The following is a 22,829-nucleotide window of genomic DNA, read 5'->3' on the forward strand; positions in this document are numbered from 1 at the left end:
CGTGTAAAAAAGAGTAGCGATAGTGACTCTAGTCTCTCCCTTCGAAGAGCTTTGTAAACGGATACAAAAGTGAGAAATTGCCCTGGCTGGCGTAGCTCAGTGGATTGAGCGCGGGCTGCAAACCAAAATATTACAGGTTCGATTCCCAGTCAGGGCACATGCCTGGGTTGCAGGCCATGGCCCCCAGCAACCGCACATTGATGTTTCTCTCTCTCCCTCTCTTCCCCCTCTAAAAATAAATAAATAAATAAAATATTTAAAAATAAGTGAGAAATTATTAAGGACCTTGGCTGAAGCTCAGCATAGACAATTTCACACTTCGCAGGGATGCGGGGCTTAGGTATCCACCCTCAACCAGCAGGAAAGGCTACGGCCTTGGCCACATTCCTTCTTCCAGCCTGAGGGGTCCGAGGAAACGCCCCCCTCCGCATTCAGGTAAGCCCGAGAAACCAAGGCTGGACGGCCCTCTTGGTCAGTGGGCACGGAGTGCGAAGCGCTTCCTGGGAGTTGTAGTCCCGGTAGCCACTGGCTCCCGCGACTAGACTTCAACTCTAAGAACTGAGGCGGTAAATAGGTGGGTGTGTCTGGAGACCGGGTTACCGGGAGTGGTCAGATTCACGTGAGAAAACCGAAGGGCTCAAAATCAAAGAGAAGTGAGGTTTGTGTGCTTGCAGAAAGGTACGGGTTCTACCTACTTCGAATTGGGGCGCAGAGCGTTGAGGGCCGGGGAGCGCAAGTTCAAAGGCAAATCGAATATCAGCAACTATTGCCTTAGCAAACTCTAGGGACACCTAAGGCCCCGCCCCCTCTCTGCACTCCAAATAAAGGGGAGGAACCCGGGCTCTTTAATTGGCTCTGGGATTGGGTGGGGAGGGAGGGTGGCGCCCTTTTAGCCCACAGCTCTAGAGATTCAGCCCCTGAGGTTCGCTCCGGGACGTAGGGCTGGGCTCAAGGGCTGGGGCCCAATTTCCCTGCGGATTGGCCCACAGACCCTCGGGGGTGGGGCCTGGGGCGGGCACTTCGCACCCGCCGCGAGGCGAGGACCTCCGGGATTCCTAGAGAGGACTCGGAAGTGCTCTCGGGGGTGGGATTTATGGCTCAACCCTGTTGGACAGGGAAAGCTTGGACTTGCTTACTTCCGGTGAGGAAGTGTTGTGAAGTGTCGGCTTCGGTTTTCTCTCCGTCGGTGAGAAGAAACCCATCTTCCCAGTTTTTATTGCGGGAGCTTGGTCTTTCAGGAGAGTTCCCTGACGCTGGAGCTTTGAGGAAAGGGAATAGGCTTTGTATCCAGAAGGGGGTCCTGTCCCTAACCTTGACCGGGCCGGTCTCTGTGTGTATGGGGTCAGGGTCGATTCGGAGGAATCCAGGTCCAAATCTGCCTCATATGCTGCTTCTCTTTGGGACCAGTGAAGTCTCCCGTTAGTCTATCAGGCTCATGTGGCTTGAAGGACAGGACTAATTTTGACCATTCTATTGTTTTTGACCCTTGTTCTGACTTAAGTTTGATTTACGGTAGAGAGAAGAAACGACTGCGTCTGGACTAGGTAGTAAGTCTTGTCATATTAACTACATGAAATTTAATGTTCTTCATCAGTAAAATCGTGTTGGTTGGACCTGATGTCAGATTTTTATGGTTCTCATTCACATTTTTTAAGTGTTGGAAATATTCCCTATTAATATTTTATGGATGGAGTGACAGCTGTCTTGTAGTTCATATTTTAAAGTAAATTACTTTGTTGAGTGGTTATCTTTAGTATAAGGGACCTCTTTGTCATTTCTTTGTTAATAATGATTTCCAATATGTCAGTAGGTCGCACACTAATGAAAGTGTCCTTCAGAAGATCTTAAAGAGCAGAAAACAATTTGATCAGTGCAAAACAGCCCTCTGAGTTTGGAATGATAATGACAGAATCGGGGGAGATTATAGACTTGGACCCTCCAGCTGAGACTTCACAAGAGCAAGAAGACCTTCTAATAGTGAAAGTGGAAGAAGAAGACTGCACCTGGATGCAGGAGTACAATCCGTCAATGTTTGAGTCTTTTTACCAGCGCTTTAAGCACTTCCAGTACCATGAGGCATCAGGACCCCGGGAGGCACTCAGCCAGCTCAGGGTGCTCTGCTGTGAGTGGCTGAGGCCTGAGCTGCACACCAAGGAGCAAATCCTAGAGCTGCTGGTTTTGGAGCAGTTTCTGACCATCCTTCCTGAAGAGCTCCAGACCTGGGTGAGAGAACATCACCCGGAAAATGGAGAAGAGGCTGTGGCTGTGGTAGAAAATATGCAGAGGGAACTAGAGGAACACAGACAACAGGTGAGTGGAAGAGGAGACATTAGAGCAATGAGGAAGGAAAGGAGGAGAGTTGAGCTGCTGAGCAGGGGTGAGATCCTTAGCACTGTGGTGCTTCATTCATATTCTTTTGTTCTCCTGGGATTAGGTACACTGTGGAGATTTCCTGCCACTCCAGCAAAGAGAAGCAGTATCCAGTGTGTTAACCTGGAGAAGACAGTCTGCGATTTTATTTATTTTTAAAATTACTGTATTTATTTTTTGAGTGACATGATACAAAATTCGAAAGGTACATAAGGTTGTAATGAAAAGTAAGTTTCCTCTCACCCCTAATTCCCCAGCTGCCTAGTTCCCACCAGAGGCAACCATTTACATGATACGTGTATATCCTTACAGAGGTATATTATAATCTGTATCTATAAGCATATATGTATATGACATACTTAAAAAAACAAATGTTTTAAAATCATTGTGTACATCTGCCTCTTGCTTTTTTTCTTATACTACCTTAGTTTGTTTCAAGTACCTTAGTTTGTTGCAAGTAGAGCGACCTCACTCTGAAACTGCATTATATTCCATTGTATGGATATACCATGATCGAACTCCTCTTGAGGGTCATTTAAGTTGTTCCTTTAGATTGTTTCTGAATTTTTACTATAACCAATGTTGCTGCAATGAGTATCCTTTACATATATCATTAACTGTAGAATGAATGCTAAGAAGTCCAATTGTTGGCTCAGAGGCCCTATGTATTTGTAATTTTTTTTAAAGATTTTATTTATTTATTTTAGAGAGGGAAGGGAGGGAGATAGAGAGAGAGAGAGAAACATCAATGTGCGGTTGCTGGGGTTCATGGCCTGCAACCCAGGTATGTACCCTGACTGGGAATCGAACCTGTGACACTTTGGTTCGCAGCCCATGCTCAATCCACTGAGCTACGCCAGCCAGGTGTATTTGTAATTTTGACAGCTGTTGATAGACAGCCCTCTGTAGAGCCTATACCAATTTATATTCCCGACAACAGTGTACAAGAGAAGTCTGTTTCTTACAATCTAATAACACAGTGTTATCCAACTTTTTGATTATTGGCAATATGAAAGATTGAGTATTCAAATTCTGGCAATTTTAATGCATTTCTCTTATTATGAGTGAGTTTGACTACAGTACGTGTTTTGTTTTTATATGCTTATGAGATTTTATTTTTAGAGAGGGGTAGAGAAGGAGAAAGAAACATCAATGTGTGGTTGCCTCTTGCGCGCCCCCTTCTGGGGACCTGGCCCACAATCCAGGCATGTGCCGTAGACTGGGAGTTGAGCCGGGGACCTTTTTGTTCACAGGCCGGCACTCAGTCCACTGGGTCACACTAGCCAGGGCTACAATACATATTTTAAAGGGCTATGCCTATATTCTTTTTTTCCCTTCAAATTATCTGTTTATATTATTTACCTATTAGAAAAAGTAAGGACTGTGTCTGTCATTGAATTGCAAATGTCATGTTTTCACATTGCTGTTTGTGTTTGTTTATGCAGAGTTTTGCTTGGCAGGGTATTTAATTTTTATGCAGTTAGTTTAGAACTTTTAATTTATGTTTTTTGAGTTTTGTGACATACTTGGAAAGTCCTCCACTATGTTATAAGAGACTTTTCTCATAGTTTCTTCTTCTTTTTTTTTATACTTTTAAATGACTAATCCATCTGGAATGCACTTTGATTTAGGGTGTTTGATATGGTTACAACTTTATTTTTTTCCAGATATCTATCCAGTTGCCCTAGCAACTTGTATTCCACTTTTTCTAACTCTGGTTAAAATGCCATCTTTATTACATACTAAATTTCTGCATGTATTTGGATCCTTTTTTGGTTTCTTTATCTTGTTTTATTGATCTCACTGTTCATGTAGCTGTATTTTAATTATTTGATCTCTATGAAGTGCTTTGGTATATGAGAAAGCTACCCTTCCTTCTTCCAAATTGTTTGTCAATATTTTTTCCTTATAACTTTTAGAATTACTTACTTAATTTTCACTACCCCAAAAAACCTGTTGACATTTTTGTTGGAATTGCATTAAATCATTCATCTAGGGAGGATTGACATTGTTATGTTGTTAACATCATCTTGTACTTTCTTACTCATTTATAACCTGATCTTCTGCCTTCCTCTTGTTGCTAGACTTATATTCTGTTAAACTTTAATTTTCTTTTTATAGCAAAGAAACAAAACTCATGGGATTATAGGTCCACAAGAGTTTGAAGCTAGTTAGAGAATTTTCCTCATTGTTCAGAGCCATTGCACTTCACTTAAAGTTACCAGTTTCATTATTCTTCACCTCTAGGTAGGGGGTACTTAAACCTTCCATAACATCCTCAGGCTCTTCAGCTGGTTTAGCTCACTCCATGAGGCAAGTGGGCAGCAGAGATAGTTGCTGCTGACACACAGTCAGACCCTGCAGCCCTTCTGAATGATTGTCCTGCAGATGGGAATGTTTGAACCTTTCTATTGCTTCTTCAGGACAGGAAGTAAAGGTTCATGTTGACATCTAGTTATTACTTTTTATTTATTTATTTTTAAAAAGGATTTTATTTATTTTTAGAGAAGGAAGGGAGGGAGATAGAGAGACATACACACATATCAATGTGCAGTTGCTGGGGGTCATGGCCTGCAACCCAGGCATGTACCCTGACTGGGAATCGAACCTGCGACAGTTTGGTTCGCAGCCCGTGCTCAATCCACTGAGCTACACCAGCCAGGGCTTAGTTATTACTTTTTAAAACCTAACTTGGGACATTAATAGACAAACTTTTTTCTATTTTTTTGGTAATAAATATTCAAAAGCATAATTTAAAACCAATAGCATCTTTTTGTTTAAATCCTCACCTGAGGATATGTTTATTGATTTTTAGAGAGAGAGGAAGGGAAGGAGCAAGGGATGGGGAGTGAGAAAGAGAGAAGGAGAGACATAGATGTGTGAGAGAAACATCCATTGATTGCCTCCCCCACACACCCTCACACCCTGACCAGAGATTGAACCTGTAACCCAGGTATGTACCCCAACTGGGGATAGCACCTGCAACCTTTTGGTGGTGTATGGGATGATGTTCCAACCAACTGAGCCACCCAGCCAGGCAACTAAAAGCATTTTTTAATAGATAATATTTTCCTTTCTCAGTGTGATGTGCAGCTCATCTTTGGAAGGCACACATAGAGAAAAATCATTTCTTAATGTAGTCAGGATTTAAGGCCCAGAAAGGGGATTTCCCGTGGTCCTCCACCACACACTCTATTTACCTTTCTCTCTGCCTGTTTCCTGTGTCCTTGACATTTTTCCTCAGCTTTATCTCCAGGTATTTCTTGTCTCTGCAAACCTTTTCCCAGGCTTTATCCTTACCTTTGCTCCTTGGTTTCTCTGTCCTAGTCTAGGGGGACATCAAGGGCTGGTTTGGTTCTTTGGTGCCCATGGTGCTCTTTGACATACTTGTCATCATCCTAACTTTTATTCTGAGAGGGTCCACAAGGCGCAAACTTCCACACAGAGTATTTACAGTTGCCTCTTAATGTAACTCCTGTACCAGCCAGTATTAGGAGGGTTAAAATCGAAAGTGTTTTGAAATTATAAAGGAGGGGAAAGGAGATTCTCTTTCAATGCAGGATCTTATTACTTGCTAGGTTGCCACTGAGCTAGTACCTTCCAGAACAGGCAGATTCTAGAGACTGGTTGTGGCAGAGTAATTGTGTGTACCCTAGGGTTGAGCAAGAACCAAGAACAGAAAGATTGAGGATTGTGGCACACCAGACATGAACCAGCTCCAGTCATGCTGTTGGTCTGCTAGAAAAGCAAGTGTGACTTCCTGAGTCCTATAATTGAGTTTTCCAAATTCCTTTCTCACCTCTGTCCCCTTCACTAAACTTGACCCACACTGGCCTTTCTAAGATTCCATGACTGTACCAAACACCCACTTTCTGTCTTAGAGTCTTTGCTTATATTTATATTGTTCTCTCTGCCTGCAACTCTTACTCCTTTTCTCCTAGCCAGCTTCTATCATCCTGTAAGTGTGTAACTTAAGTAACACTTCCTCAGAAAAGTCTTTGATGGCCACTCAGTCTAAAGTAGGTCTCATCTGATCTGTCTCATGCACTTTCTTCTCCCTTCTAACATATAACGTAGTTTGTAATTATGTGTTTTGTGTTAAAATGTGTAAGGGAGGTCTTCTTCAACTAGACATAAACCATGTTTATTAAGCCACTGCATAATCAGTCCTAGCTCATTATAGATGTGCATTAAATATTTGGTAAAGGAATGAATGAAAGAGTAACATGAATTTACCAGATTCTTTACCAGCCTTTTCAGTAATATACTGATTGGTGTGGTTGTGGTTGTTAGATTGTGGCATGCCCTGAAGGCCTTTCTCAGAAGATGGTGCAACCAGGAGCTATGCAGGAGTCCTTCAGTCACCAGCTCCTGTCTCTGGACCCCCAGCCTGAACAAGAGCCACAGAAGCCTCATCTGGAAGAAAATGGTGAGGATCTGTGATTCAGTGGAGCAGATATGGCTAGAGACTGGGGGCCCTGGTCATGTGGGGAAGCAGTGTCTGTAAGAGACAGACTTTGGGCTGGGCAGCCTCTCTGTGGTGGGCAGGATCTGGAGGTTAAGAAGGCCTTGGACTTGGAATTTAGTCCTCGATGTTAAGAGAGATCAGCTTATAGGATGGCTAGGAACTGTACTACAGTTATTAAAAAGCTGTAATGCAGGTGATGTAAACTTGATAGGTACCATTAAAAGATCTATGAAAGTATCAATTTTTTTCAAGAGTTTTCCAACTCTACCTCACAGATTTTGTGGTCTTAATGCTTATGTAAAAAAAGCTTTCTAGTTCCTAACTGCATTCAGTTCTGACTGCTCATTCACCTTGAAGTCTTAGTTCAGGCAGTGCTTCACCATGACTTTTAGAGCATTTATTCTCTTTCTCCCCTTCCCACCCTCGGTCTATTTCATTATCCTGTATTAGATACATCAAGGAAGAAACATGAACAACCAAGTATCTTATTTATGATGATCTATGTCCACAAATTTATAATGTCTAACCAGAAACTCTTGCTATCAGATATATTTTAGAATTCATAACTTTTCAGATTTGGTAAGGTAGTATGATTTATATACCATATATTACACCATCAACAGGATTTGAGCTGGTACCCCTTAATCACACATTAATATTTTGGCAGTGAAATGTATGTATTTTTACAATAGTGGATTAAATAAAAACTTGAATAGCTTCACATATGTTTTTGTCAATTTTTGTTGTCAAATTAGTTTAATGCCTAACTTCATGAAAAAAACAAAAACAAACCAAAAACCCTCTTGGTATTTAGCGCTTTGGGATTTCAGAATTACAGGTTAGAAATTGTGAGCCTGTATTTCCAGTTTGGCCCCAGACTTTCTTCTGGGTTCCCCTTGGTGGTCAGGTCTTTTACTTGACATGTCCCATGGCTCTAATGGTTTCCAGCTTTCCTTTCACTGTGGTAAAAATAATAAAAGTAGCAACAGCAACTATTATTTCTATAGTGCTTACTGTGTGTCAGGACCTGTTCTAAACTTTATTTGTAGGAATTCACTTAACCTTCACTGTACCAGAAAAATAGTCCTCACTGTCACCATCTGGGGTAATAGGTCTTTTTTATTTTTTTATATTGAAGCCATTTTATGAATATGACATAACTGTTAAGTCATATGACTTAGCATGACATTTTATGAATATGACTGTATGACTTATACAGAAGAATCAAAAGAAAACAATTTTCAAAGAAATTTTAATAAAATTTCTTTGTATCAAGTACATTTTGGTAATAAAAACCACAGAAAATGGAAAAAAAAAAGTCACACAATACTGTCTTTCTAGCAAAATGAATACTCTCCTTTTAGCAAAATAGGATGGTCCAGAATCTTACTGTATAATATTGCATGAAGTCCTTCCTGTTGAATGACTCACTGGAGGGGATGGTCATATTCCTTTTATGAAATTAAAAATAATAGTGTTTATTATTTCAGAAAATTCATCTAGGATATTATCATTTGTAGACTCATTCTAAGGTTTCCCTCATACTTTCCGTTTTATCATTATCATCAGAGCACACGCTATTTTCTAGTCATTTCATTGTCTTATTCATCTAATAATAGTGAAATGTCTGCTGCAGTTTTTCTCTCTGCCAATATGGGTGGAAAATGAAAAATTTTGAATTCTCAACTATGCTTAATGAAAGCTAACAGCAGGTGTCAATAGTCTTATACCTTCTTGAAGATGATGCAAACTCTGCATAATCCATTTAATACTTTGGGAGTAATGAAGAATGGTGATGTATTTCACTATTCCATGATCCTAAGTATTTTCTTTATTCTCTCATTTCTTATTTTTTTGTCTTTTATGCTCTCATTGGGAATAATGAATGAATAATGATTAGTAAAAGTGAAATAATTCCCAAGATGATGAAATAGACAAATGTTTCATGATACAGAAGACATAAGATTGCTCAGATCCCAAAATGTATCCTAAATTTATAAAAGGATCCAGTGGATCCAGATAGAAATTACATGATAGAATGAATTTTATTATATTTTTTAAAAATACTAAAATGCATTTTATTTTTGTTCTTTAGAAAACCTCTAAAGGAATAAAAGTCCTGTAATTCTAGTCTTTAAAAGTAGTTAAAACTGTTCAAAATGGAAACTCAGAATTCTGTCTAGTAGGCCTAGTTGATATACCAAGGGTTTAACGCTCACCCTAACCCAGTGGAATGAATAGGTATTGCTGTTATCCTCACGTTAGAAATTAAGAAGCTAAGGCCTAAAAAGGTTAAGTAATTTGTTCAAGGTCACAAAGCTGTTAAGTGACAGAGCTGGGATTTTAACCCTCTGAATCTACACTTTTTACCCCCTTCTGAACTATCCTGCCTTTGCTTTACCACCAGGGCCCCCCCAAGTACAGAATCCTGTCCTCCTTAACTCCTGTCATCTTCCCTCCAGTTGCGGAGTCTCATCAGATCAGGCTACTCTTTTCCTAAATTGCTGCTTCTCTTCTCTGCCCTGTTAGCCAGACCCTAGTTAGTTTCTTCATTCCAACAAAATTACTGTGTTTTGTGTTTTTTGGTGTGTTTATTTTTTCCCTAAATGCTGGGGAGACTGCATTCCTCGCACCTTTGATAGCACTGAAGGCTGGTTTTCTGCCCCTGGGACTAATTTGAGCTTGAGAGGAACAAAAGCTAAAGAAACAATGGATTTCACAGGAACTTTAAAAATAAGGAGAATTATTATAATAGTTCCAATTATAATTGGAATGTAGTCTATATTCAAAATTACTGTTTGAGTGTTCTGCATTCATTCCTTTCTTTAAATCCTCTTTTGACACTTTGGCCATACCCCTGGTTTCAGACTCTGTCTGGTTTTGTCTTTCATCCACAATCATCATCTCCTTTTTCTGTCATTGCTCATTACTTCCTAGTCGTTAGACAAAAGCAAGCTACATTTACACAATAATCTCCAGGACTGAGGAAACCATAGCAAAGTGTAAAATGTTGGGTTATTTGTTCAAGTTGGGGCCCACATTGACAGTGAGATCTGGATGCACCACGAGTCTTGAAAAAAACAAGCAGAGGTGATAGCAGAGGGTCAGATAGTCACCAGCATCTGGAGATCAGACCCTCCAGGCATTGCCCCGTTACTCTACCTGCAAAGCACCCTTATCGTTGCCCCACCCACTCCTACTTCCTGTGGAAAGGCTTTACTGATGCTCCCACCTTCCACTGTCCACTCTGTAGGTGCCCCTGCTTCTGTGTTCCTACAGGGTGAAATTCAAGTGTAGTATTTGTAATTTACCGTATTCTGGAAGTAAGTAAGGCTTACATGTCCTCCCTGTAAGTGATTAAAGTTTTGGGAGGCAAAAATTATTTTATCAGCCTATTCTTAATCCAGAGTAGACAATATATACTAACTGGCTGACTATAAACCACCTGTAGTAATTCCTTAAAGGGAGAGCATGTGGACTAAGGCCTTGCTAATCAGAGTGTGGTCCAAGGAGTGGCAGCACCAGCATCACTTGGGAGCTTGTAAGGCAAAATGAGGGCGCTAACCCAGACCTACCAAGCCAGAATCTGCCCTATACCAGGACCCCCAGGTGATTTGTTTGCACATTAAAGCTTGAGAAGCCCTGGGCTCTAGGCAGTGCTTCAGTTCCATGGAAGCTATGGGACTTTGGTTATTCTTTGAGATGGTTGGATTTGATCTTGGCAGAGCAGAGTGTATCTTTATAGGGGAATGGCACAGTCTGAGGTCAGTAGCAAAGGCTATCCTGACCAAAGCAGGGAGTCTAGTTTTTTGGGTAAAAGGGTGTTTATAGGGTAGATGTGGGAGGGGCTGGAATGTTGAGGGTCTTGAGAACCAAGCAGAAAAATTTGGCCTTGGTATGGCAGGGTACCATTATAGATTCTTGATCAAAACTGAAATATGGTGGCAGTAAGAACTGGCAAAGATATTGTCACTGACACTTCTCTTTTTCTACCCCCTCAGCCCTTTCTGCTTTCCAAGTTTCTTCCCTTCCCTTGAAGGACAGCCAGGAGCTGACAGCCTCACTTGTCTCAGCTGGGTCCCAGGTGAGCTGGCGTCCCTGTGCCTGCAGTGAGGACCCATGTCTATTCTTGGAGAAGTAGCTCCCTTTATTCTGAATTTTTGTCAGGAGTTCTATCTCTTTAACTAGAGACCAGACCCACCTTGGGTTTATACTTTAATGTCTTTTTCTGTTCTACCCAGTACTCCCCCATCCTCTTTGAAGCATAGTCCCTCATTTTGTCTGTAACGAGTAAAGTTCTTCCCCCCACTCCAAATTTGAACACAGGGAATGGGAATTTAGTGGAGATCTCATGTTTCAGAAGTTGGTGAAAATTGAAGATGTGGCTGATGTGGCTGTTTCCTTCATCCTGGAGGAATGGGGACATTTGGACCAGTCCCAGAAGTCTCTCTATAGGGATGGCAGGAAGGAGAATTATGAGAGTATTACCTCCATGGGTAAGACTTATTGTGTCTGCATGGATTAGGACATCTTAATTTTATCTTACAAAGGATAGTTCTAGTACATCTTATAAAGCACGTATGTTTTAATTGCTGTGACTTAGCTTACTTTTTTTTCATGAAAGAGTAAATCAACCCTTTCCCCACCTTATTTAGCTTATTCTGATTATTTCCATCATAATAAGGGTATGACTGAAGACATAATGCTTGGGGTATAGTATTTGCAAATACTATCTTTCACTGCTTTAAAATGAAAGAGCTTAAAATTAACAGTTTTGGATTTTAATGAATTTACAGTAATTTCTGTATTCTATTCCTTGACCAGTTGAACAATTCCTCACTGATTAATTCTCACTTGTGAAAGCATCTCAGACTTTGCTGAATAACTTTATCATAGTAGTTATTACAGTATCTCAATGGCAGTCATTCTTTTCCTTCTAATGCATGGGTAGGTAGTTGTTTGCTCTGTTACCATTCTTAGAGCACTGGTACCCATTTTATGATGTTTGCCCTGTTAGCATCTACATTTTACTTGTCATATCCCTTCTTTTTTTTTAATCTTACTTTTTCTTTCCGTTTATTTTTTTCTTTTTGTTGTTTTTTTCATCATATCTCTTGAATTTTGTACCCCAAGTGAGATTTTGCAACTATTTCTAACCAAGTTATGATCCTGGAAACTAGTATTTGATTGTGCTGCCTGGAGCAGTTATAAAACTTTCAGCACTGTGGCAAACATTTTGGAGCTTATAGCTTTTAGCTTCTTTTGAATGAATTCTTTTAGAAGAACTACTAAATATCAGGCACACTGGTAGACGTTAGGTGAAGTATGTAGATAACGCCAGATTTCTTTTGAAAAGTATTATACCAGTCTAAGGGATTTTGGCCATTCACAGGCTTTTATTTAAAAGAGTAAAACTGACTCCTGCTCTTTTAAAGTTTCCATTTCTTTTATGACTATTGTTATATAAATTTGTATTTCCTTTTCACTGATTTATTTGTACATGCCCCCTTTTTGTGTATCTGTGGAGATCTAGTGACCTTTCCTCTCAAGGAATTATTTATGTGGTATATTATGTTTAATGAAATTTTGAAATTTCTTTTTAAATTCTACTCAAGTACCTCACTCGCTTAGTTGGAGCCTATTAGCATTGTTTTATCTTTTTCAATTACATTACAGGCATTTGATGGGTTTTAGCATTTCAGGTTATTAGCACAGTTCTTTTCTATATCATTATCCAAGCAGTTTAAAATTCTTTGTGATTTTTTTTTCTTATCATCCATCTCTTTATTACCTCATTGTTACAACTTCAGTATACTCTTCTCCATTGAGAACATGTTCAGTGGTTTCTGCCTCCTGCTCTGGGACAGCCACAGTAGATTATTTTCATGCCTGTAGGTTCCTAACAGCATTAAAAAAGGTCAAGATTTTTAAAAATTTCATCAGATTTAAAAAATAAATAAATGAATCTTGGAAAGAGCTGTTTCCATGGAATGGCTGGGACATTTGGGAACAAGAGACAGTTTCGTTGAAGATTACAAATGAGAGGAAATTTGAGAAAGTTCTCATAAGTAAACTTTCAATAACTTTGTAAAGAGGAAGAGAGAGGGTTAGGTGGATGGTTTATTTTAGTATGTTCTTTTAAAAATTGTTTTTAATGGGAGTTTTAATCATACTTAAATGCTACTGGTAAAGAACTAGAAGAGAGTGAGTTTGAAATGTTGGGGCAAGGAAGAGCATATAATTGATATAGGGAGGTCCCTGGAAAATAGGATGCCATGGTGAGAGCCAGGTTACATGAGGAAGGCAGAAAGCTTTTCCATTGTGAGGTGAGGGGAGGCCGAAAGAATAAGACTGCCAGCAAGTTTGCAGTTGTGATTATAGGATGTTCAAGGAGTTTTTGCCTGGATAGCTTTGACCTTCCTGAAATTGGAGACAAAGGCACCTCTTGAGAGACAGTGGATGGTCAAGTAGGTGGTGGAGCAGAGGTGTGAGTGCAGTGGAGAAATTTGGTTTTAAAAAGATCATGCGTACACATAGCAAAACATTCACATAGTATAAATGGGTACGAAGTTAAAATGAAGTCACCTACCCCTGATGCCATCTTCTAGTCCCTCAAGAGGTGATGACTATTACCAGTTTCTAGTTAAAATGTCTTTTTAGGAAGAGAACTAAGTAAAAACAATTATAAGATAAATTAGAATTAAAGTGGTCTTCATGCTGCAAGAATTACAACTTCTCACTATATCAAAAAAGGATAGTGTTAGTATCTTCCTTGAAGGGTTATTGTAAGGATTAAATGCCATAAAATTGGAAAGTATTTGAAGGCATAGGGCCTAGTCTGTAGTACACACTCAGCAAATGTTAGCTCTTATTATATTATTATGTAAATTTGAAAATAGCTTTTCTTTTTTCAAAAAATTGTATTAGAGAGTTCTCAATAGGCCGTGATCAATCTGTCTCTCTAGCATTTAAAAAATAACATTCCCTATTTTTGTTAAGTAGTCAAAATTTGTCTTTACAAACCATGTTAAATGTCATTGTTTTGAGCAAAATAGATGCTGTTGATCCAGTTACATAGGGAACTGATTGCAGTCCCTTAAATTTCTATATTCACTAATGACTATTGAGTGTTGTTAATCTGGCTCTTGACAGTAGTAGGTTTTCTCTAAGAATAGAAAGAATGCCATTTTTCCTTTAGACTAACCCATACTAAACTGAGACTCTGGGGATAGAAAGCTATAAAGATCCTCTTTCTTCTAAGCTATGAGTAAACAGGAAGAGGAAGGTTAAGACTGGGTTAGCTGCATAACTCAATATCAGATTTGATTAAGAATGGTTAATATGGTTTAGGTGTCCATAGTCAGCTACTATATGTGAGTAACATACCAAGAGAGTAACAGTTTTATTAAATAGAATGACCAGTCTCATCTGTTTGAACCACTCTTGCCAGCTCTTTCTTCTGTTTCCTGCTTAAATATTCTTTATCCCAACATGAGAGCATGGCTTTGTTAAAATGACTTTTATAAAGTCATGTGCTCATTTTGGTTTCATATAATTATTCTATATTTCTTAGTCTTTTTTTTTCTTGTAATGCAGGAAATAGCTAAATTTTCCATTTTCCTTCTATTATTTCAGATTATGAGTCCAGGAGTAACAATATGGAACTTATAGTAAAGCAGATTTCTGATGAAGCCAAATCACACTGGATGACATCAGGATGTACTGAAAGAAATGTTCCCCAAAGTCAAGAGTTTGGAGAAGTTAGTGACCTTCACAGCATGGTAGAAAGGTGGCAGGTGAACACCAGTGTAGGAAAGTCAAGGCAGAACCGTTCCCAGAAAGGAGATCTTGGTGCCATCACAGACATTAACCATAAGCAAAACACGAATGCCGAGAGAGGTCACAAATGTAATGATTGTGGTAAATTTTTCCTTCAAGCTTCAAACTTTATTCAACATCGGCGAATCCACACTGGAGAAAAACCATTTAAGTGTGGTGAATGCGGGAAAAGCTATAATCAGCGTGTGCACCTTACTCAGCATCAGCGAGTCCACACTGGTGAGAAACCCTATAAGTGTCAGGTGTGTGGAAAAGCCTTCCGTGTGAGCTCCCACCTTGTCCAGCATCACAGTGTGCACAGCGGAGAGAAACCCTATGGATGTACTGAATGTGGGAAAAACTTCGGTCGGCACTCTCACCTGATTGAGCACCTGAAGCGTCACTTCAGAGAGAAATCTCAAAGATGTATGTGTGAAGAGTTTGTGTTAGAGAACAAATGGAGGCACAAATTTTTTATTAGCTTAGAATAGATGGGTTGTGATAATGGGAGCAGTAAGAAGGAGCAAAGATTACAGTATATTTTATTATTATTTATACTTGAGTTGTCAAATTAGTAGTCAAAACCCTATGCCTTTCCCCTATCCCCATAATTTCCCTTTCCCCACAGGTGCATGCTTTCAGCTCTGTTTTCTTCTGGTAATTCCGTATTTTTTTAAATATATTTTATTGATTATGCTATTACAGTTGTCCCATTTCCCCCCTTTCATTTCCCTCCACGCTGCAAACCCCCTCCCACCCACATTCTCCTCCTCTAGTTCATGTCCATATGTCATAAGTTCTTTAGCTTCTACATTTCCCATACTATTCTTGCCCTCCCCCTGTCTATTTTCTACCTACCATCTATGCTACTTATTCTCTGTACCTTTTCCCCCCTCTCTCCTCCTCCCACTCCCCTGTTGCTGACCCTCCATGTGATCTCCATTTCTGTGGTTCTGTTCCTGTTCTAGTTGTTTGCTTAGTTTGTTTTTGTTTTTGTTTTTGTTTTAGGTGTGGTTGTTAATTGTGAGTTTGCTGTCATTTTACTATACATGTTTTTCATCTTCTTTTTCTTAGATAAATCCCTTTAATATTTTATATAATAAGGGCTTGGTGATGATGAACTCCTTTTACTTGACCTTATCTGAGAAGCACTTTATCTGCCCTTCCATTCTAAATGAAAGCTTTGATGGATAGAGCAATCTTGGATGTAGGTCCTTGCTTTTCATGACTTGGAATACTTCTTCCCAGCCCTTTCTTGCCTGCAAGGTCTCTTTTGAGAAATCAGCTGACAGTCTGATGGGAACTCCTTTGTAGGTTACTGTCTCCTTGTCTCTTGTTGCTTCTCGGATTCTCTCCTTCGTTTTTATCTTGGGTAATGTAACTCTGATGTGCCTTGGTGTGTTCCTCCTTAGGTCCAACTTCTTTGGGACTTTCTGAGCTTCCTGGACTTCCTGGAAGTCTATTTCCTTTGCCAGATTGGGGAAGTTCTCCTTCATTATTTGTTCAAATAACTTTTCCACTTGTTGCTCTTCCTTTTCTCCTCTGGTACCCCTGTAATTCGGATGTTAGAACCTTTAAAGATGTCCTGGAGGTTCCTAAGCCTCTTCTCATTTTTTTGAATTCTTTTTTCCTCTTTTTTTTTTTGAGTGTATCTTTCTTCCTTCTGGTTCACTCCATTGATTTGAGTCCCAGTTTCCTTCCCATCACTGTTGGTTCCCTGTGCATTTTCCTTCATTTCTTTTATGGTGACTTGCATTTGTTCATCTAATTTGCGACCAAAATCAACCAATTCTGTGAGCTTCCTGATCACCAGTGGTTTGAACTGTGCATCTGATAGGTTGGCTATCTGTTGGTTGCTTAGTTGTATTTGCTGTGGAGCTTTTATTTGTTCTTCTGTTTGGGCCACTTTTTTTGTCTTGTTGCACCTGTTATGTATGATGGGCAGAGCCTTAGGTGTTCCCCAGGGTGGGGCAACCCAGGTGCTGGGTTGTGATGCTGTATGTGGGGATGGGGTCTGAGAGGGATTAATGGCATTGCTCCGCTCTCTTTCGGATTTCAGTCCCTTCCACCGTTTCCCCCAAGCAAACTGGGCCTTTCTGGTGCTGATTCTGGTGTGGGTGGGCTTATGTATGTTGTAGGACCCTGTGGGTCTCTCCAGTGAACTCTCCTGTGAGGCTGGGAGTCTCTCCCTGTGCCGCAACCCCTACAGGTGTTTTCAATTGGTGTTTTGAGGCTTTATTTCCCGACGCTGCAACCCTGGGTTGTTCGGCCTGTCTTGCTCCCCAGTTTTGCCTTGTTTATCTGAACGCTGATGTGGGACCACCTGGTCAGCCAGCCGCCTTGTGCACAGTGCCTTGCTTCACAATCGCCGCCTCACTGGGTCCGCCCCTTGCCACCACGCGCCCGGGGTCTGCCAGCCACCACCTGTGTACCCAGGGTCCACCAACTGCCATCTTGCATGCCCAGGGTGCCTTACATGCCTGGTGCCACCACTTTTTGTGCCGAGATCCCACTCCACTAGGCCACCTTACTCTGCCTTTCCTACCAGTCTGGATGAATGTGCCTATTTTAACTCCTTGGTTGTCCAACTTCTGTACAGTTCAATTTTCTGTCCATTTTGGTTGTTATTTTGTTTCTATATTGTTGTCCTTATTTTGGTTGTGCGAGGAGGCACAGTGTGTCTACCTATGCCTTCATCTTGGCCAGAAGTCCCTGGTAATTCCATATTTTAAATAATTCTGCTACTGCCTTCTTTACTCATCAGTTTTAGACATTATATATTAAGTTTCTATTGTACTGAATGGAGTTGGGCTCTCTTACTTGCGTTTTCCCCTTTCCCCAATTTAGTTGTTTCACTTATTTTATTTTATTTCCTCCAAAGGAAGTTGGAGGAAAGGAATTGGGAGGAAAAAATCCCCCATAATCTCACCATCCTAACTAATAGAACTATTACTATGTAGTGTATTTCTATCCCTTAAAAAAAAGATTTTATTTATTTATTTTAGAGAGAGGGGAAGGTAGGGAGAAAGAGAGGAAGAGAAACATTGATCAGTTCCCTCTCACATATGTCCCAGCTGGGGACCAGGTCCACAACCCAGGCGTGTGGCCTGCCAGGGCCACCTTTCACTCTGCTGGGCAATGCCTAACCAGCTGAGCCATACCAGTCAGGGCTAGGATTCTTTTCTTATAATAAATGCCCAGAAGTGGGATTAGTCAATGAAAGGCTAAAAACATCTTTATGGCTCTTGATACGTATTGCTTTTTAAAACAATTACACCACATATAAGAGTATTGGTTGTACTAAATTACTTGCAGGGTTATCAAAACATTTTTCAAACAAATTGAGTAAACAGAAGAGAATTTTTTACTGTTATTTTTTTCATTAATTTGGTTATGTATATGGTTGAGTAATTTTCCTATTTGTTTACATATTTTCTTATCTGTTTAAGTGAATTATATAAGGTTGAGACTAAACTGCTGTGAACTTAAAGGCTCTTATTAATATTCTTCAGAAAACTTTTAAGACTGGTTGAAATGTTTACTTTTAAATTATGCCTCTGTGCCCCTAAGCCTAGCTACTTGTCATTCACATTAAGAGCCATGGCCACCTCTTCTATCCTGGAATAGAGTTTTATGTAAGTCATGTGTCTTGAAAGTTCTGGGTTGAGCTAAGCTATCTCCTCAGCTAATTCTGTCCCATTCTACTTGGTGACTGTCTCATTGGGGAAATCCATCCAAGGACTCTGGTCCTGGAAAGCAGTTGCTTTAAAATAGTGTCTTTTCTTTTGCATCTTCCCTGCAATTGTTCTTATGACTAGTTTTCTAGTTAATACTCACCTACAGAACAGGTGTAATACATGCCCTCGTGGAGCTGATGATTTGGTGGGAGTAGCAGACATTAAAGGTGGTGAACATTTTCAAAGGAGATATATCAAGTGCTTTGGGGGCGGACGGAAACTGAAGCTAGAGTGTCAGCTAAGGGTGAAGAGAGCAGAGATTGATATATCACCTGCCCTCTTGACAGTACTGGCTCATTTCTCCTTTTCCTTGGCTCCTAGTCAGGTATTCTTCCAGCTCCATATCACCTGCATAATCCTTTGCTTTCCATTCTTCCAGTTCTTGTCAGTTCTCACCATCTAATTGTATAATTTTGTTCTGTCTCATTCTCTCTGCCTACCTCATGTTGGGGTCATTACTCCTTCCACATTTTCTGCTTCTTCCATTTCAGAATTCCTGTCTTTTTAAAAAAATTTTTTTAAAAATTTTATTTTAATCATTGTTCAAATATCTTCTTTCCATATAATAAAAGTATTTTGCTGATCCATCTGATTACCTAACAGTCATTCTTGGCACCTTTCTAAGTAAGCCTCTTCTTTGTCTTATTCTTTTCACTCAACAGATACCAAAAGGTCTTCTCATTCCTGTTGGTATCAAGTACATACATGCTTCCCTCTTTGTAACTCCTATTACATCATATTTTCATTTGATTATCCTCTTTTTTTCTGACAGTTTATTTTTCTTCTGTAAAATAACTGATGATATTTGCATTTCCTCTTTATTTTTTCAGGCAGTGACAAAAGAAGTAAGAATACAAAGTTGAATGTTAAGAAAACTTCAGAATTCTCAGAAGCAGACATGGAACTATCTGAAAGAATAAAAAAAAATGTTTTTCAAGTTCAAGATTTTGGAGAAGACAAGTTGGATAGAAAGCAGGGACTTCCTATGAAAGAGATACTAGGACAACCATCTTCAAAGAGGATAAATTTCAATGAAGTCACATATGTCCATAAAAAGTCCTCCACAGGAGAGAGACCACATAAGTGTAATGAATGTGGGAAAAGTTTTATTCAGAGTGCCCATCTTATTCAACATCAGCGAATACACACCGGGGAGAAACCATTTAGGTGTGACGACTGTGGGAAAAGCTATAATCAACGTGTACACTTAACTCAACATCAGCGAGTCCACACTGGTGAAAAACCCTATACCTGTCATTTATGTGGGAAAGCGTTTAGAGTGAGGTCCCATCTTGTTCAGCATCAGAGTGTTCACAGTGGGGAGAGACCATTTAAATGTAATGAGTGTGGGAAAGGCTTTGGGAGGCGTTCACACCTTGCTGGGCATCTTAGACTTCACTCTAGAGAGAAATCCCATCAGTGTCATGAATGTGGAGAAATCTTTTTTCAGTATGTTAGCCTCATTGAACATCAGGTACTCCACGTGGGTCAGAAAAATGAAAAAAATGGCATTTGTGAGGAAGCATATAGTTGGAATTTAACAGTGATTGAAGATAAGAAGATTGAGTTACAAGAGCAGCCTTACAAGTGTGATATATGTAGCAAAGCCTTTACTTATAGTTCTGACCTTATTCAGCATTATAGAACTCACACGGCAGAGAAAACCTGTAAAGGTGATATATGTAGAGAAAACGGCCAATGTTCCCATATAAAACAACGTCAAAAAACCTATTCCAACATGAAATCCCATCAATGTAATGAATGTGGCAGAGGCTTCACTCTGAAGTCACATCTTAACCAACATCAGAGAATTCATACTGGTGAGAAACCCTTTCAATGCAAAGAATGTGGAATGAGTTTCAGCTGGAGTTGTAGCCTCTTTAAACATATGAGAAGTCATGAGAGGACAGATCCCTTAAATACTTTAAGTGTATAGATATTTGTGTTGTAGTACAGCTCTTGTTCAATTTAGAGAAGACTTTCTGAAGAGAAACCCTACTCCAATATTGAATGTAGTAACAACTTCAAGCAATTTCTCTAGCTTAACCATCAAACCTACAGATATGTTGAAATCCTTCAGTTAAAACTTAGGACCACTGGGGAACACTAAATAGGTAATCTGTTTGCTTTTACCAAGGAGAAATATTTTCATTAGCATCTTCATTCTTGAGAATGTAGGTGAAAGTGAACCCGTGGATATGGTGGGTGAAGGAAAGCCTTCAGATGGCACTTATTTGAGTCGTAGAACACTGACACCGGAAAAATCCTCATGAATACAACAGAAATAAGCTTTATTTGTTGTTCCTGCCTTGTTTGATAGCTTATCTATTCCGGGAAGGGCACAGGTAAAAAACTCTTCAGCATGATACCCCTTTTGATACCTCAGCAATGAACCTTTCCTAGAAATGATTATCCTACCCAGTAGAAGGTTCCAGTCATTGTTCTCATCATAAGTATTAAAGTATTGAAGAAAACTGACTTAAGGTATTTATATTTTGGCAAAATTGGTGTTCAGAGGCTGAACAGTATATGTTCCTTACTGTCCTATTCAATTGACAACTTCTCCATGAAACACTTAAAAAATTCTACTAACATCAGGTTAGCTATTAGAAAGAGGAGTTAAGTTTGTCAATCTAGGAGAAACTGTTGGCTAGTCACATCTCAAGGAGAGGGGAGTGGGCCTCTAGGGAATAGAGAAGACAAGCCAAATGGTGGACTTGGGTTTTTTTTTTTTTTTTTTTCCCTCTATTACCCACAAGAATGAGGGTGGCTACATCCATAGAAGGAATTGGACCAACTTGAATTCAGAATCATGGTCCAAGCAGTATGTGCACTACTAATTCCCAGTTGTTCTGGAGGTAGATCCCATAGGTTAATGGCATGTAGAAGGATTTTCAATCTGTATTACAGATTTGAAAGAAACCTATAAGAGCAGGGAAGCTATTGTCTGGTTAGGCCTGCCTAATCGGCAGGTCTGGGTAAGAGTTGTGGGAGAAGGAAGATGGCATGGAAAAAAGGGTTAACCTGAGCCTGTTTGCTAGAGCAAGAGAATGAGCTTCTGGGTGCTGCTGAAGTCTTGCTTCTGCTGATTGCCTAGTGTATAATAAACACCCAGTAAAAACTTGTTGATTGTTTGTGTTGTGCGCCGGTGTCCTGTCCAGACTCCCTTGGCCAAGCTGACACATCCATTCCCTAAGCTGCTCAGAGTTTTGACTGCTAAGTGCTCACAGCTACTCCCTTCTCCAGACTCTGAAAACTTGTCCTCAGATGGTGAGAGCTGCCAACTAGGAGTTATCAGCTCTCCCCACTTTAGCCAGTGACTGATTGACCTTGGGGTACAAAAGCTTGATTCACTTGCCTACAGCAGAGGTAAACTGTAATGTAACTTATGCTCCCCAAACCATCCTTTGTGGATCAGGCTGAAGCTAGAGCTAGAAACTACATCATGCTAGGCTCTTGCTTTCTTGATCCTGTTTCATTTACTCAAAGATTTTTCCTAAGAGCATACCCTCAATCAATCATGACTCAGTGGCTCTGAATCCCTGTCTCAGGTTCTGCTTTGGGGAACCTGATGTAAGACATTTGGTGCTGTGAGCTCTTCTAGGAGGGTGACTAAGGATAAATTGTGGAATTGGCCACCGACCATGAGGCAATGAGGATCCCCTCACTGATGGTGGTTAACTATTGGTGAGTCCCTGGCATATGGTGGCTTTTCAGTTGTGAGTTCACTTGGGTGAACTAGGATGATATACAGGTAGAAAGGGATGCACTGACCTGGGTAAGATTTGGTGGGAAAAAATGAAAATGCAAGGATTATGGAATTTGTGCTGAAAGTCACTGATTGCTTGAAGAGAGAAAATGGAACATTAAGGAGACTTGTCTCCTGCAAATAGAATCAGAGCTAAATGTCAGTTGTCAGACATGAGAACAAGTTTAGTAAAGCCTAGTACTAACATTTATTGAGTATCATGTTTTATACACACTAAGTGCTTTATGTGGATCATCTCACTTAATCTTCACAACATTATGAAGTGGTTTCACTTCTTAGCACTCATTTTAGAGTTTGGAAAAACAGGTTCAGAATAGCTACTTTCCCACAATCACACAGTCCTCTGTGGCAGAACTAGCTTTAGAACCCAGATCACTTCGTTTAAAGCACTAAACTAGAGATTTTAAATCTTTTTCATCTCATGACACAAATTAATTACTAAATTATGCAGCACACCAAAAATACATTTTTGATCTGACAAAAAAACAATTTTGATTCATGCACATTGGATGGCTATTGTGTTGGCTGTTGCCATTTTTTAATTTGACAATCTAAGTGAAAAGAGGTCAGTGCTTCTGCTTAAGTAGTCAGGTATTGCATGTTTTAAAAATAATTGCAACAGCAGTATGCCCCAGCACACTGGTTGAAAATTTTGCATTAGGAGGTG

The 22,829-nt window shown here is 39.9% G+C and overlaps 1 protein-coding gene across 14 annotated transcripts; it reads left to right on the forward strand.

The window, feature by feature from the left end:
* Positions 1-466: 466 nt before the first annotated feature.
* On the forward strand, positions 467-21,519 carry ZKSCAN5 (zinc finger with KRAB and SCAN domains 5). 14 transcript variants are annotated; one of them, XM_036019866.1, is made up of 8 exons: positions 1,140-1,544; positions 1,808-2,310; positions 2,435-2,597; positions 6,664-6,799; positions 10,840-10,922; positions 11,199-11,334; positions 14,474-15,082; positions 19,224-21,519. In XM_036019866.1, exons 4-8 carry the CDS (start codon positions 6,697-6,699, stop codon positions 20,327-20,329), a joined length of 2,037 nt encoding a protein of 678 aa, XP_035875759.1. In that variant the 5' UTR covers positions 1,140-1,544; positions 1,808-2,310; positions 2,435-2,597; positions 6,664-6,696; the 3' UTR covers positions 20,330-21,519. The 14 variants fall into 14 exon arrangements, with proteins under 14 accessions (XP_035875754.1, XP_035875757.1, XP_035875751.1 ...); XM_036019868.1 differs by having other exon boundaries at positions 2,435-2,575; XM_036019867.1 differs by having other exon boundaries at positions 1,811-2,310.
* The last annotated feature ends 1,310 nt before the right edge of the window (positions 21,520-22,829 follow it).

This window comes from Phyllostomus discolor, chromosome 3 (genome assembly GCF_004126475.2).
Source record: "Phyllostomus discolor isolate MPI-MPIP mPhyDis1 chromosome 3, mPhyDis1.pri.v3, whole genome shotgun sequence".
NCBI lineage: Eukaryota > Metazoa > Chordata > Mammalia > Chiroptera > Phyllostomidae > Phyllostomus > Phyllostomus discolor.

Bases quoted from the DNA above. Each gene is read 5' to 3' on its own strand.
- ZKSCAN5 (XM_036019861.1), top strand. From the start codon at position 1,897: ATGATAATGACAGAATCGGGGGAGATTATAGACTTGGACCCTCCAGCT. The intron at 10,923-11,198 runs GTGAGCTGGCGT...CTCATGTTTCAG, and splicing joins TTGTCTCAGCTGGGTCCCAG to AAGTTGGTGAAAATTGAAGA. The intron at 11,335-14,473 runs GTAAGACTTATT...CTATTATTTCAG, and splicing joins TGAGAGTATTACCTCCATGG to ATTATGAGTCCAGGAGTAAC.